At 40.9% G+C, this 15233-nt stretch overlaps 2 protein-coding genes across 5 annotated transcripts; one reads left to right on the forward strand and one right to left on the reverse strand.

The window, feature by feature from the left end:
- Positions 1-216: 216 nt before the first annotated feature.
- On the reverse strand, positions 217-3651 carry LOC121902951 (CDKN2A interacting protein). 2 transcript variants are annotated; one of them, XM_042420031.1, is made up of 4 exons: positions 3572-3651; positions 2891-3140; positions 1790-1911; positions 217-1454 (listed from the first exon to the last, which is right to left on the reverse strand). In XM_042420031.1, exons 2-4 carry the CDS (start codon positions 3136-3138, stop codon positions 865-867), a joined length of 960 nt encoding a protein of 319 aa, XP_042275965.1. In that variant the 5' UTR covers positions 3139-3140; positions 3572-3651; the 3' UTR covers positions 217-864. The 2 variants fall into 2 exon arrangements, with proteins under 2 accessions (XP_042275965.1, XP_042275955.1); XM_042420021.1 differs by lacking the exon at positions 3572-3651 and adding an exon at positions 3281-3559.
- Positions 3652-4902: 1251 nt separating this feature from the next.
- Positions 4903-15106, forward strand: tubgcp4 (tubulin, gamma complex associated protein 4). 3 transcript variants are annotated; one of them, XM_042419990.1, is made up of 18 exons: positions 4903-5098; positions 6834-6962; positions 7055-7177; positions 7262-7315; positions 7407-7463; positions 7832-7911; positions 8919-9120; positions 9209-9374; positions 9458-9582; positions 9683-9733; positions 9813-9918; positions 11298-11405; positions 11912-12056; positions 12163-12340; positions 13464-13598; positions 13683-13799; positions 13885-14024; positions 14180-15106. In XM_042419990.1, the coding sequence occupies exons 1-18, from the start codon at positions 5021-5023 to the stop codon at positions 14184-14186; spliced, it is 2001 nt and encodes a 666-aa protein (XP_042275924.1). In that variant the 5' UTR covers positions 4903-5020; the 3' UTR covers positions 14187-15106. The 3 variants fall into 3 exon arrangements, with proteins under 3 accessions (XP_042275924.1, XP_042275934.1, XP_042275943.1); XM_042420000.1 differs by lacking the exon at positions 4903-5098 and adding an exon at positions 6597-6721; XM_042420009.1 differs by lacking the exon at positions 4903-5098 and adding an exon at positions 6597-6697.
- The last annotated feature ends 127 nt before the right edge of the window (positions 15107-15233 follow it).

Below are 15233 nucleotides of genomic sequence, written 5' to 3' on the forward strand. Positions count from 1 at the left end.
TTTGAGCACCAGTTAAAGTCCATCGTGTTCAAAAAAAAAAAAAACAATCTTAGTGGCTGTTTTAGTTTAACCTCCATCGTGCCGCCAAAACCTGTAATCTCGTAGCATAATCGCGTAATCTCATAGCATGACCGGTTATCAAAACTGTAAAAAAAAAAACTGGTGCATCCATCAACTGAACAGAGGCAATTATTAAAAAAAACAACAACAAAAAAACAAAGTAAAACAGGTGATTTACACTCAGTTAAACAACCAGAACAAAACCTGTGACGACGAGAATGAACAGAGGGGGGAATGTAGGTAAATCCTGATATGAGGTGATGGCCAAATTAGTTTTTTCCATTTTTTTTAAAAGGTTGGGACAAATAATCACACCAATATAACGCGATATGTTCGATGACAGTACAGAGGCAGCTGCTTCTCTTTGCTTTAACTGAACTCATAACTTGTTTTGCTTGAATCCTCTTCCAGTTTATGACTATTTAACTTTTAAATGATGAGTTTATGCTCAAACTCTCTGTTAAACTACTTGTTGTCTATAAAACTTTCTTGAAAATGTATTGAATACAGTATGTGATTGATTCTTGTTTTTTTTTTTTTGCAGATTTAGGAGGATGTTTTCCTTGTTAGTGTGACACAGATGTGGTCATGTATCCCAGATGTTTCAGTTTTATGGGAATTGCATCATGATAGATAACGCTCTGAATGACTCGATGATTCCCGAGTCTAGTTATGATGTTCAGCTGCATAACAGTCTGGTCCCGACACAGTCATGAGTCCCTTCAGTAGCTCCGTTCAGTAAATGTCACCTGTCAGTGCTCCCGACGGGCATCACAGCAGGGCAAACGTCACAGTTTGTTCGCTCTATAAAGAACCGTCCTCCAGCTGCTCGTCTTGAAAAGGGTAGCTGAGCGCTGGAGGGAAGCCCTGACTCCGAGGCTGTTCATCCAACAACATCAAATCCTCCACGTCTTTCCCTTTGTACCTCCGTCTGCAGATCTTTACTGTCACTTTTCTGCCCTGAAACACTTTCAGGGCCTCTTTGGAAGCCATGGCTTTGGCGGCGGACTCGTCTCGCCCGTACCCTGTGCCCATGTAGACAGTCTGACAGCGGATCTCGCACACGTGGCCTTCCTTCTGCGTGCGACCCGCGGGGAGGCCCGTGATGTCCTTCAGCGGGACGAACACGCAGGTCAGGGTCTGTTTACACGACTCAACGCAGCTGCGGAGGATTTCAAAGTGGTCCAAGTTGGGACCGAAGCCCCCCGCCGACACCAGCTTCCAGGCCACGGCCTTGTAGAGACGGTTGAAGAAGGGCTGGTGCTCTGCCGGAGCCTGCGGAGTGGGCCCTGATTTCTGACTCACAGGCCGCGCGGACGTCCTCCCAGCGGGTCGGCTGTCGAGCTCGTTAGGCCCGCATTTGGCTCTTTTCAGGCAGCTGTCGGCGTCGCCCTCTGTGAATGATGACACAACAGGCAGGACAGTGATGACCACACGTAGAGCGTTTAAGCGTTTAATGAGGAAACAGACTGCAGCCTCAGGTGTGGCTGGTCAGAAAAATAAAGCTGCATGGAGGTAATTACTCTGAAACCCTGCTGTAATACAAAAGACCACTGAAACATGTTAGTGGTCCATAATAACACCTGACTTATTCATAGCATGTGAGAAGTGAAGCGGTGGGTCGGGTGTATGTCCTGGTCTGTATCGTGTTCTGTATATTGTTTGTATTTCTTTGAACTTGAATTATAAAAACACTGTAAATAAAGTAAAAAAAATAAAATTGCATTACGAGTTGTGGCGCTCCGCTTTCCTTTGCCCAGGAGCTCTTTAGTCGTTTTGTGAACTGGAGGATCTTGGACGACGATGCCTTCACCCATCTCCTTGATCTTGTCCATTATGGCCGCTGGATAGCTGAAGAAAACAGAAAGACAGATAGATAGATGGAGGATTTTATGAATCCCAAAGGGAAATTAAAGTGTTACAGAGTGGACTTCTCATCCGTGTGCCCTGATCTTTGCTTTCCTGACTTCACTACACCTTCTCAATAGTGTCTTTAGCTGTCAACAGCTCTTTTAGTGGACAGCTGTTCAGGCCTCGACGCTCGACAGACAGATTTGGTCCTTTGCGCCTGCTGCGGTGAGGCTTTCCAATGGCGTGCTGGAGTATTATGAGGCCTTTATAATTATTTATTACTGTTGGCTGTTAGGGCTTCTGTATTCCTATTTGCTCTGTTGGCACTTTAAAGGTGCAATATATGACATTCAGCCCCACTAGATGTTGCACTAGAGCAACAGCCTCTCAGACCAAAACATTATTTACTCAATGATGAAATGAAACACAGATCAAACTGTCAAACTAGGCAGCGCTGATCAAATATGGATCAAGATTCTGTTGCTACTTATTTATCGCCTCAAATGATTTCAGAAACACATTTTAGTGTTTAGCTGTGATATGAGAACATTTGTGATGTGGCCGCCATGTTGAAGACAGATGCATGCACGCTCACAGGTGCTAACATGCACATGTGGCCTGGCCGGCTATCAAACTAAGAACAGATAAGGTCAGATAACAACACACACAGAGGGAGTGTGACTTCATTCTCTGCTCAGGTCGTCATAACGCCGCTATATGTTTACATAGCAAATAGTTGTTTGACACCTGGTGGGGCTGAATGTCCTTTATTGCACCAATTAAGGAGTTTTTTAGATTTTTATTGCCTTGTGTCTTTGTCAAACACATTACTTATCCATGCGCCCGGTGCTGTCTTTCAGACTCTTTTAACTGTTTTAACCTGGCTTTGATTGTCTTTGTTCTTATGTTTACTATTGTAGTTTCCCTTCAGGAGATCAATAATCTATCAATCAAACTATCCAGCTCTAATGTGTCCTACCTGCAGCCGAGGAAAACGTGATTGGCCCAGACCATGGACAGAGAGAGCAGCCTGTCCAGACTGCTGTTGGAGACTCCTTGCTCCACTGTGGGGAAAGCCTCCATGTTTCTGAGGATGAACTCTCTCCGGGCAAACCACTGTTTGTTGCTCTCACAGTAGCCCCTGAAAGTGTCGACCCACTGGGCCAGCTGCGGGTTCTGGCCCAGGTACTCCGACACTATACTCTGTTCGCTCCTCTCCCCCGCCATCCCTGCAACAGAAAACACTCAACATCAGCACAGAAAACAACGCACTTACTCCTTGATTTGTTTCACACCTATTGTAGTTACTACAGCTAGCTACAATGAAGCTAATTTAGCCTAACAACACTTGATATAGCTGTGTACCTACTAGTTAACGTTTTCAACCGCATACAGCTGTTGTTTTGTTGCTACGTTGCCTGGTAATGTAAAAATCTAGTTAAGCTAACCAGTTAATGTTTTCCAGAGTGACAAACTGACTTTAGCAAGTAACGTCAACGCAAAGTTCAGCCAAAACGGCTAACGGAGCAACATTAACCACGCTGATAACTATAATGTGCGATCAAGCTTAATAATAATAATACAACTAACGTGCTGTCCGTAGCTACAACAGTCTATATAAAGCGATTATTTAACTCATAACAAGGAAATACCAACTAACGTTAAGCTCTCTCCGATGGTTGCCAGGTGTTGCTAGCTAACTACATGACCAAATGATGACGTACGACTGACGACGTTTCCTTTGTGCGAGAAGAACTACATTTCCCAGAAGCAGTAGCGGTAGTAGCAGTATTAGTAGTAGTCATTGACTGTGAATAAATATATTTTACATTTATATATAGTCGATGGTAGCAGTAATAGTGAATTAGAGTAACTTGCAACAATTTTTGCAACTGGCAGGTCGGCAAGATATTTTCATTTTATTACTAGATCAAGATTAAGAGATTAATAACTATTGGTACTGAACATTTAATGTGCTTAAATACATATTTCACCAATTTAAGAACATATATGACTTGCCTGATATTAGACAGAATTGTCAACTCGTTACAGCAGTCCTTTTCATCAGCATTTATTAGAAGAAGAGATAGATGCATTTGAGCTTAGACGTTACACTAATTCACCCTAGTAGTAGTGGTAGTACAAGAGGGAAATATTGTACCACTACATTTCCCAGAAGCAGTAATAGTAGTAGTAATAACCAGGAAAACCATCACACACAACAAACAGTTGAACAAAACCATAAAGGACATAAAACAACATAAAAGGCACAGAAATAGAATCATATCTTTAAGAAAAACAAACAAAAACCCCCAAAAGAAATAAGAGAATTGAGGATTAGGTAAATAAATAAGAATAAATAAATAAATATTATATGTTTGTTTACATAAGTGACTTCTGAGTGTTAAAGACAGTAGTAAGGCACTTTTGTGGTTCTTCATATGGCTTATAAATAATGCTGGAGACTTTTAATTTCTGCAAGGAAAGACAGCAAGCTAGGTGAAAATTTGCATTTCTGGGTATAAAATTTAGCCATCAAAATATAAAAATTGACAATGCACTGAAAGGAATTGTTCTTGTGTCGGAAAAAAAATACATCAAGTAAAAGGTATAAGGCTCATCAATGAAGCTGAAAATATGTGTAGTAAGCTCTTGTCAAAAGGTTTGTACCATAAACTGTATATAAATATTTATATTTATTTATTATTTATATTGTATTATTTATTTATCTGTATATAAAGTCTATGGTCTGTACAACATCACAGAGAAAGAAAAGATGATTACAAAAAGTACAAAGATCTGCAATGTCCACTTATTTTGCAATAAAGGAATTAACAGGACGTATACAATGTAGATTTCCCTTGTTATTATTAGAAAAAATGGTATTTATAAGGTAAAAGTCAGACTTTTTCCCCCCAATTTCCTTTTAAAATCAAGGTAAACGAAAAAAAAACGACGCAACCAGCCGCCTCCCGTGATGCTTTGCGACGTGATGACGTAGTCAGCCTGCGACAGCTCGGGCGGCAGTTTGTGTTGTTTTGTTTTGGTGGATGAATGACAATCTCACCGCAGCATTTTCTACTTTAATTCATCCCAAAGGTGAATTAAGATGATTCACGAGCTGCTGCTGGCGTTGAGCGGATATCCGGGAACGATTTTCACCTGGAACAAACGGACAGGTTTACAGGTAAAACTGAGACCCGGTGCAGCTCTCTGACAGGGTGACGTTAATTCTGAATATTCACATTTTTAAATATATGTGTTTACTTCATTTTAACATAAATTACTGCCAAGTTAGCTTAAAGAACAGGTTCACAATTTTTCAAGTGTGTCTTAAAACAACAGTCAGGAGCCCAAATTAACAGTGAAACATGTTTTTCTTGCTGTAATCATTCCTCCTGTTCATACTGACCATTAGAAGATCCCTTCATAATGCACTTACAATGTAAGTGATGGAGGACAAAATCCACAGTCTGTGCAAAAATGTATTTAAAAGTTTATCTGAAGCTAATATGAAGCTTCAGCGTCCAAATGAGTCAAATCAAGTAGATATCTTTCAACGTTACAGCCTTTTTAGTGCCAAAGTCCCTCTTTTTGTTACTATACTTCCACTGCAGCTCAACAGGGAAACACAAAGAGGGAATTTCTTGTCATGTCACAGAGTGCCTACTTTTTCAGTCTTCAGATGCCCCCATAGATGTTCAATGGGGTTGAGGTCAGGTGACTGTGGAGGAAAGTCTATGACAGTCAGGACTCCTTGATCTTCTTTGGTCTTTAAGTAGTTCTTGAAAAGCTTTGAGGTGTGTTTGGACTCGTTATCCTGCTGCAGTATGAATCCTCCTCCACACAAATGCAAACCAGAGGTTCCAGCATGTCTCTGAAGAACGGAGCGGTACAAGCAGGCAAAACATTCCCAGACTTGAATATTCCCACCGCCATGTATCACTGCTGGTTTGATACACTGTGATATCATTCTCTCTCCTGTACATACACCCATCTGTTACTGCCATAAACCTCAACCTTGGATTCATCAGTAAATAGAACTTTCTCCCAGTCATCCACTGTGAAATGCTGGTATTTTTTAGCCCACTCAAAGTGTTTGGTCTTGTTTCCCCTCTTGAGAAGTAATTTAGAAACTGCTGCTTGTCCTCTGAAACACTACAACACAGTCTTCTTTTGACAGTACCTTTGCTGATTGGAGTCTTGCATTCTTTATTCAACTTTCTGTCTCTGTGATGAAGTTGCCTTTCTATCTCTCAGGGAGCTAAGCTTGATGTATTGATCTTCTGATGGTGTGATCACTTTTGATCTGCCTGATCGTGCTTTGGATACAATTTATCCAGTTTCTGCAAAGTGTTTTAGAGCTCCATGGCTAGACAACCTTTAGTCCAGCCATGATTTGACGCTGAGAAAGCTGCTCTTTGCTTAGAATAACAATCTTACTTCTGACACTTTCACTTAGTTCTGATGGCATGTTTCCCACTATCACAATGCTACTTAGGAAGTAATGATCTGCAGGGAACGTGAGGCACAGCCGTATTTATAACAGGTGAACACTGGCTGCAGGTTGAATGAGCCTCTGATGAGTAGATCAAATCCACCTTAGCACTTCAATGAAAGAGATACAACTCAAGGAAATCTGACCTTTTGTACAAAGGAGTTAAGCTGTTCAATGCCACAGATTTGCTTGCCGCCCTTAGTAGTCCTCAACTGTCCACCAGGTCTGTGTAGTCCACTTCCTGTCCAACCCAACGACTGCAGACTCATCTGAAAACCTCTGCAGAAGGTCTGAGGCGATCACAAACTGGGGGTCTGTTTGTCAGCGAGTCAGGAGGCGTCTTTGCTTTGCATCGCTGTATCTTTCATATACTAGAAGCACAACAGTGTTTTCTTGTGGAACATGAACTTTGTTTCATCTACAGGTGTCTCAGGACCTGCCCTTCCTTCACCCCAGTGAGACCAGCGTCCTCAACCGACTCTGTAAACTGGGCTCAGATTACATTCGCTTCACAGAGTTCATAGAACAACACACCGGCCATGTGCATCAACAGGCGAGTAGAGTCTCCAGATGCCACATTGCACCGTCTAACCATAACCTAAATGAACAAAATGAAAATGAATGTTCATGCTCTGCTCTTTTTAGGAACATCACATGAACCAGCCCAGCCAGACCGGACTTCATGGAATATACTTGCGGGCTTTCTGCACAGGTCTGGACTCCATGCTGCAGCCGTACAGACAGGCCCTGCTGGACCTGGAACAAGAGGTAAAACAACAACGCCGCCGCCATAAACAATAAATGGTGAAGCAGGTGATGGAGATGCTCATTTAACTTGTGTTTATGTTTCAGTTCCTCGGAGATCCACATCTGACGATATCACATGTGAATTATAAGCTCGATCAGGTAAAGCGTTATTTAAAATACCGGAGGAGGTAATATTAAGATATTTTAATTTAAATACAGCTAACATATGTGTATTTTTTTCTCTCTTTAGTTCCAGTTGCTGTTTCCCTCTGTGATGGTGGTGGTAGAGACTATAAAATCACAGAAGGTAAAGACTGTTTATAACTTTGCTGCTCATAAAGCTCATATTTGGAAAGAAAACATGGAAACACTTGTCAAACATCATCTACTCATCTCTATACCAGCTGGAACTTTGAGTTTATAGAACTAGGGCTGCAACTAATCATTATTTTCATTATCTATTAATCTGACGATTGTTCTCTGGAGTAATCGATTAATTGTTTTGTCAATACCATGAGTTTAATCGAATGGCTGCACAGCTTTATAAGATAAATATCAGATCTTTGAACCAAAACTCGGTCACGTCTTTGATATTTCTGTGTGAGCTCAGAGTAACACCTCAGTAACCGAGCTGACAACCGTCTGCTCTTTGTCTCGTCGTCTGTGCTGCTTTAGATTCACGGCTGTCAGATCCTGGAGACGGTTTACAAGCACAGCTGTGGCGGGCTTCCTCCTGTACGCATGGCCTTAGAGAAGTAAGTCTGCAACTGAGATGAATCATTTATAGACCAGTATGTCGCAATAATGTTGTCTTCTCATGTGTTACTGATACAGAGACACAGATGTTTTAGATGTTTGAATGGATTGCAAATAATTAATTGTTTAGTTTGGGTTGCTATGACACACAGTATGTGCATCAGTCATTTGCTGCAGTTTGGAGTGAGGCAATAATGGCTGTTTGACACATAAATTATGACATGTTTAGATGTTTCCATGTGTGTTAAAGTGCTCGCTGTTTTATCTGAGCTCTCGTCTGTCAAACAGCATCTCATGAATTCCAGCTGCTGTTGCTCACAGTACAAGAACAGTAATGTAATATGATGTTAAACAGCAGAAAATTAGACACTTTTAACAGCTTTAGACTGGTTAAAAAGTGTCCTGTGGTGTTTTATTGTAAACAAACTAAAGTTCTGCACATCATGTTTATCCTTGAGATCTAACAAAAGTCCTGAATTCATTTCCTTTCTCGTAAAACATTTGCAAAGCCAATTAATGCTGCATTATTTACATCCATGTTTACTAGCTTTACAGTCTTCTTCTTCTCTGCCTTTTCTGGCGCATTATTGTGTTTCCTGACACCTGTAGATCATTGTAATAATATGAAACTGTTGGTAGGACTGTTGATCACGTCACCTTCGTGCATGTGATGAAGAAAACATGGAGCTGCACTTTAAAAAAACTGCTCCATTGTGCTACTAGAGGTCAGAAACTCCACAGGATACCTTTAACCTGTCACTAAACAACAGAAGAAGAAAAATGATGTTTTCTTGACTTCCTCTGTATCATTTTTATGTGGTTTCCACTCTGGTGTCGGTTCTGACAGATAGAGCTTGATGTCATCATTTACTTCCTGTTCCAGCGAGTTATTTTATTGCCGCCCCTCATAACTCTTATTAATGAGTGTCACTCCAAAGGTCAGGTGATGTCATCGTCTGTATCGTCATTTCATCTTATCTGATGTTGTTTTTAACACATCGTGCAGGATTCTTGCCGTGTGCCACGGTGTGATGTACAAACAGCTGGCGGCTTGGATGCTGCACGGGTTGCTGCTGGACCAAAGCGAGGAGTTTTTCATGAAGCAAGGTCCCAGCGCGGGAGGAGCTGCTGCCAACCAGGAGGAGGAAGAGGAGGACCTGGGTCTGGGAGGTTTGAGCGGGAAACAGCTCAGAGAACTGCAGGACCTGGTGAGAGCTGCGGCCGAGCACGCAGACAAAAGCTCCGGGTGTATTTTTAAACCCAGTCTTGATTACGTCCTGCTGTGTCGTTGCACAGAGGCTGATTGAAGAGGAGAACATGCTGGCTCCGTCTCTCCAGCAGTTCTCCCTGCGGACAGAGATGCTGCCTTCTTACATTCCCATCCGAGTGGCCGAGAAGATCCTCTTCGTGGGAGAATCCGTCCAGATGTTTGAGAACCACAACCACAGCCCATCTAGAGCTGGTAGGAAATCAAAGTGAATTGTACTAGAATACTCTCATTTGTCATTAAAATAACACAACACACACTTGTTTTGTTTATTTTAGGCTCCATACTGAAGCACCAGGAGGACATGTTTGCCTCCGAGCTGCACAGACTTAAACAGCAGCCGCTCTTCAGCCTGGTGGATTTTGAAAACCTGATCGATCGCATCAGGAGCACAGTAGCAGAGGTGAGCTCATTCAGTGTCGCCTTATTTTCTACTTTCACTCAAACTAAGCCACAATGCAACAAACAAAATAGTGACACATACGTATCTAATTGACTTTCAGCATCTCTGGACGTTGATGGTGGAGGAGTCAGATCTACTGGAGCAGCTCAAGGTTTGAACTCGTCACAATCGGTCTCTGATGATGATAACTCCAGATGAACAGTGTTGTTGACGGTTGTATCTTCCTCCAGATCATTAAGGACTTCTACCTGCTGGGTCGCGGCGAGCTCTACCAGGTTTTTATTGACCTTGCTCAACACATGCTGAAAGCTCCGCCGACAGCCGTCACTGAACACGGTAAATCTACATCTTCAGATGTGAAACTGTTCTCCTCCAGGCTTTATTGTTCAGTAGAGTCACTGTGATGTAATAATCCATCGATATTTACAGCTACAGAGTGATCACAGGCCGTACTGGGAAACAAACTCAGGGAATAATAAAACAATAATAATATAATAATAATAATAATGATAATAATAAAACATCTTTTATTGACTGAACAGTTTTGCTTCAAACCTTCAGGAGGTAATAAAACCAAAACAACATAAATTTCAGCCACTGATTCACTTATTTATACTTTTATTATTATTATTTGTAGGTATATTGATCTCTTTTATTTATATTGCTGACATAAATATCACAGTATCCTAATATCATTTGATATTTTTATATTGAATTTTGTCAATTATTGATTCATGGTCTAATATGTTGAACTCATATTGTGACAAAGCCCAGAATTTAAACCACTTTCAAAAGAAAATGTCTATTAATAAGATACTAGTTTATTAGTTAGTTTGTTTATATTTTATCTATGAACACATGACCGCTTAAAAAAAATGTCTCTTCTATAAACAAAGTGTTTACAGAGTTTTATTGACATGCTGTCTTTGTGTTGTGGCATCACGGTTCAGTTTGGAGTTCAGATGTTATAAATATATATGAGCCACAAAATGAAATAAAGTTTTGTCTAATTAATGTAAGTAAAGGTTATTTTAATCATAGTGCAGGTGTGCAGTTTTGTCAACAGGCAGCAAACCAACACCAACGTCTTTATGCTGATGATAATCTACTGTGTAGGTGACACAAGCAGAGAGAAAACTTCATTATATAATATTGATCAGTTGCAGATTTGTCACCATAGCAACCCCCAAAACACTCAGCATGTGCTTCATAAATATGTAGATGGTATGTTTATTTAAATTAACGTGCATATATTAGTGTAAGACAAAGCAAATCCATTTAACCAGAGACGAAGAGACGGTTCATTTTATTTTACTTAACTTCATATTCTGGGATTTTAACCCCACTGAGCCAAAGCAGTGCAGCACAGATATAATGTTCATAAAGTATTTAGACAGAATTCAAATTTTAATGATATTTCCTTCATTATCTGGCCCTCATGTCTCTGGTTAGGGTGATTTACTGGTGTAGACTTCCTTTCAAAGGGGTTTTATCGTCCACTTTCCCTCCACATTAGCTGGTTTTTGGCCTTTAATGAAGAAGGTGCAGTAAATGTGTGGGTGTGTAGGGGCCAGATTGTGATGAAGCCTTTTTGTACATCAGCATGTAATTTTTCTGACATATTTAAGCACCAAACTCACTGACTCGTGTGGCGACTGCTGTTATAAGAGGGAACTGGATGCATTTTAATGTCATGTGTGTTTTCTATTCGACAGACGTGAATGTGGCGTTTCAGCAGGCGGCTCATAAAGTGTTACTGGACGACGACAACCTCCTTCCTCTGCTGCACCTCACTGTTGACTACCAGGGCAAAGACAGCAAAGGTGAAAATCTACTTAAGGAGAAAAGCATCTGGATCATGTTGTGTTAACAGAAATGAACACAAACAGACACCTTCTCACTTTGCTTTATTTAGTGTTTGGCGCCATCCAGTGGGTTTTTTGATAAAACATGCTGTCATTAGAGGCAGATGCATCATTTATTTGTCACTGGAGAGTTTCATCTTGACACTTTCTTGACTTTACACACATTAATGGTGCGGTCTTTAAACTAGTGCTGAAACAAAATTAATCAACTGATTTATCCAGAAAAGAAAATGGAAAACATATTTATTATTCTTCAAATTTGAGTATGTTTTTCCCTTGTTCTCTGTTGTTTTTCTCTTTTCTATATAATTTTAAAGCCAAATATGTTATATTAAAATTACCTTTACATGGTGAAACCTCCTCGCTATCACTGTAGAAGAGGATTATCTGACTCATTTGGTGCTGTTCAGTGAAGCATCCTGAGCGTTCATTCTTCTCATCTCTGTGTTATACTGTTTCCTCAGAGACGACGGGCCCCAGAGACGGAGCCACTCCTCCGCAAGACACCTCTCCTCGCGAGATCCCTCCCACAGGCTGGGCGGCTCTCGGCCTCACCTACAAAGTCCAGTGGCCGCTGCACATCCTCTTCACTCCTGCTGTGCTGGAGAAGTCTGTATCTCGCTATCGTAGCTTTTAATCTTTTCATCTGTTTACTCGGAGTTCAGCTGACGAGCATCATCCTCTCCTCCTGTCTGTTCCTCTTCTCTGTTGTCAGGTACAACGTGGTGTTCAGGTACCTGCTGAGCGTGCGGCGGGTGCAGTCGCAGCTGCAGCACTGCTGGGCTCTGCAGATGCAGAGGAAACACCTCAAGTCCAGCCAGACGGATGCTGTCAAGTGGAGACTACGCAACCACATGGCTTTCCTCATCGACAACCTGCAGTATTACCTACAGGTAACAGTGCAGGGACGGTGAGAGGAAATGTGTAAACTCTCACACTTAACCAGTATTTATAAAAACAGAACATGCTGCAAGATTCTGCAACCTCACATGCAGCAGAATTAAACATGTTCTGCAGTCTTGAAGGCATCTTCAGAACCTTCAAAGACAAAAGCGACTTGCGAGCGTTCATGAAGTGCACATAAATCCGCAGCTCATGCATGCATGGAAGTTTCTTTTCAGTATCAAACATATCAAAATCAACATGAGAGGAAATGATCTCATGTTTTGCAAGTCACAGCCTGCGTGTTGCACATTTACTGAAGTCGACCTCTTGTTGTTGCAAGAAAGAAAAGGTTATTTACCTGTTTTCCAAAGTGGGATTCTCAGTTCCTAATCTGCGAAAAAGTGGCAGCCAGAAGTGACATTTCTCCTCAAGTTTTGTATGACAAGAAAAATATGAATGTGTTATTATGAATGGAAATATAAAAACACTGGGAAATAACACAATCCAGATAAATATACCTGATGGTAAAACTTTTAATTGACTTTGATCCAAGTGCAACATGTTCCAGTGGAAATTAAACATTGCTTTGTATTCATAAAGCAAGTTATTGTATTTTAATTAATTACATTTATGCACTCAGTTTTATTATTTATTTATATATATATTCTGCTTAATAATTTCTTGTTTATGTTGCCTTCATTTCACTCTGTGAAGCTTGTTGTAAAACTGTGTTGATGTGAGTGTCATTAACATAATTAGTACTGATTGCTGTTCTGAGGTTTGATGATGATGATGATGATGGAGAGATCACTGCAGATGAAGGTTTACAGGAACACATGATGAATTTATCATGATGATGATGATGATGATACAGATGCTGTAAACAGCCACAGCTGTGCATACTGGTTGTTTGTTAGAGACAGGTTAGACTGGTGGAACAGAAAGATGTATTGATATGCAAACAATGACACGTCTGCGTCTATTTCAGGATCACTATGGAGCTCAGGCTCGTGTTTGCACAGTCGCACAATGAATGAGAACAAACAGCTTTATAAATCTGATGAAACAGAGACTTATTTCCTGGTGCTCCATACTAACGGAGCGAGTTGTTTCCCTGTCGTCTGTCTGCAGGTGGACGTGCTGGAGTCTCAGTTCTCTCAGCTGCTTCAGCAGATCAACTCCACCAGAGACTTCGAGAGCATCAGACTGGCTCACGACCATTTCCTCAGCAACCTGCTGGCCCAGTCCTTCATCCTCCTGAAGCCGGTACGAAACCCACGAGCCGAACCGTGAGACTGTTTGTTCACAGACTAAAACACATCAGTCTTAATAAGATGCTCCCGCCTGCAGGTCTTCCACTGTCTGAACGAGATCCTGGAGCTGTGTCATAACTTCTGCTCACTGGTCAGTCAGAGCGTGGCGTCGCTGGACGACAGAGGAACCGCTCAGCTGGACATCCTGGTCAAAGTAGAGTAACTCTTCTCTTCATTCTCCATAAATGTTAGAAAATAGTTTTTTTTTTTTGTACTAAAGTTTTTATGTCAAATTTCAGGGCTTCAGGCGTCAGTCGTCCTTACTGTTTAAAATCCTCTCCAGCGTGAGGAATCATCAGATAAACTCTGATCTGGCTCAGCTGTTACTGCGTCTGGACTACAACAAGTACTACACGCAGGCAGGAGGCACGCTGGGCAGGTAGGACACAAGACAACACCATGTTCCATCAGCTGGTTTTAGTTTAAAGACTTCTGTGATTGTTACAATACTAAAACTATGACATTTAATTAAACAACTGTTAGAACGCACTAATCAAACGAGCTTTAGTTAAACTAAAATGTTCTTTCTTACAGTGTTTGAGAAGAACATAAAGGATTACGACTCAGAGACGCGTCCATCCATGTTGAACTCCCGTCATCAGTCTTGTCCTTCAGGTTTTGTGAAAACACTGTTAGTGTGACATGTCTGTTAAACTATCTTTAAAGGGTGAGTTCACCTAAATTACAGAAACACATTTTCTGAGTCACTCCTGGTGATGTCCAGTCAAGCAGATAGTTTAACTTTTATGTGCAGAAGTGATCAGATAGTCCGTCCTCATCTCTGATATAATGAAGGTGAAAGCAGTTTGTTTGTGTTGCTCACAGCACTGAAAGAGAACATCTGCAAAAACCAAGAGCAACTTCATCAGGACAAAATCTCTGGTAGAAATTAGTTCTAGTGACAACTACTGTTTACAATGAAGTCTGTAAATTATCCACAGCCAGCGGGACATTTTCTAAAAGCTGCTTTATAAAACCAGATTTCCAGACAGTCCAGTTTACTGAAATAACTCTGCTTTAACTAGAAATCTTACTTTATGAAACATCCTCTGGGACATTATTTCAGCTAAGTGAGAGGAAATGATCTGACGGTGCAATTCACATTTTATACGTTGCAAATTTGGTGAAATGGTCTCCTTACTGCAAGATAGAGTTTTAACCCATTTTCCCTAATTGGGATTCTTAATTCCTAATCTCCAGCCAGAAGTGACATTTCTCCTAAACTGATGACATAAATATAATCTGAAGGCATTATTTCCTTGATGGGAATTAGTTCTAAAGACAACTGTTTACAATGAAGTATGTAAATCAGCCACAGCCAGCAGATCACTTTCTAAATGAAGCTCTTAATAAACTTTATAAAACTGGATTTCCAGTCAGTTATTTCAGTGCTGCGAGCACGACAAAGTAAACCACATTTCACTTTATTGTGATGGAGGCAGAAAAAATCCAAAACTATCTGCATGGCTCAATACGACTGGGATTAAATAGGAAACTGTTTTTTGTAATTTGTCTGATCTGACTCTTTGACTGCAGCTCCTGCTCCTTGTATAAACTGTAAATATTAAACCTTTGTTGCATGTATCAT

This window comes from Thunnus maccoyii, chromosome 1 (assembly GCF_910596095.1).
Source record: "Thunnus maccoyii chromosome 1, fThuMac1.1, whole genome shotgun sequence".
Classification (NCBI taxonomy): Eukaryota; Metazoa; Chordata; class Actinopteri; order Scombriformes; family Scombridae; genus Thunnus; species Thunnus maccoyii.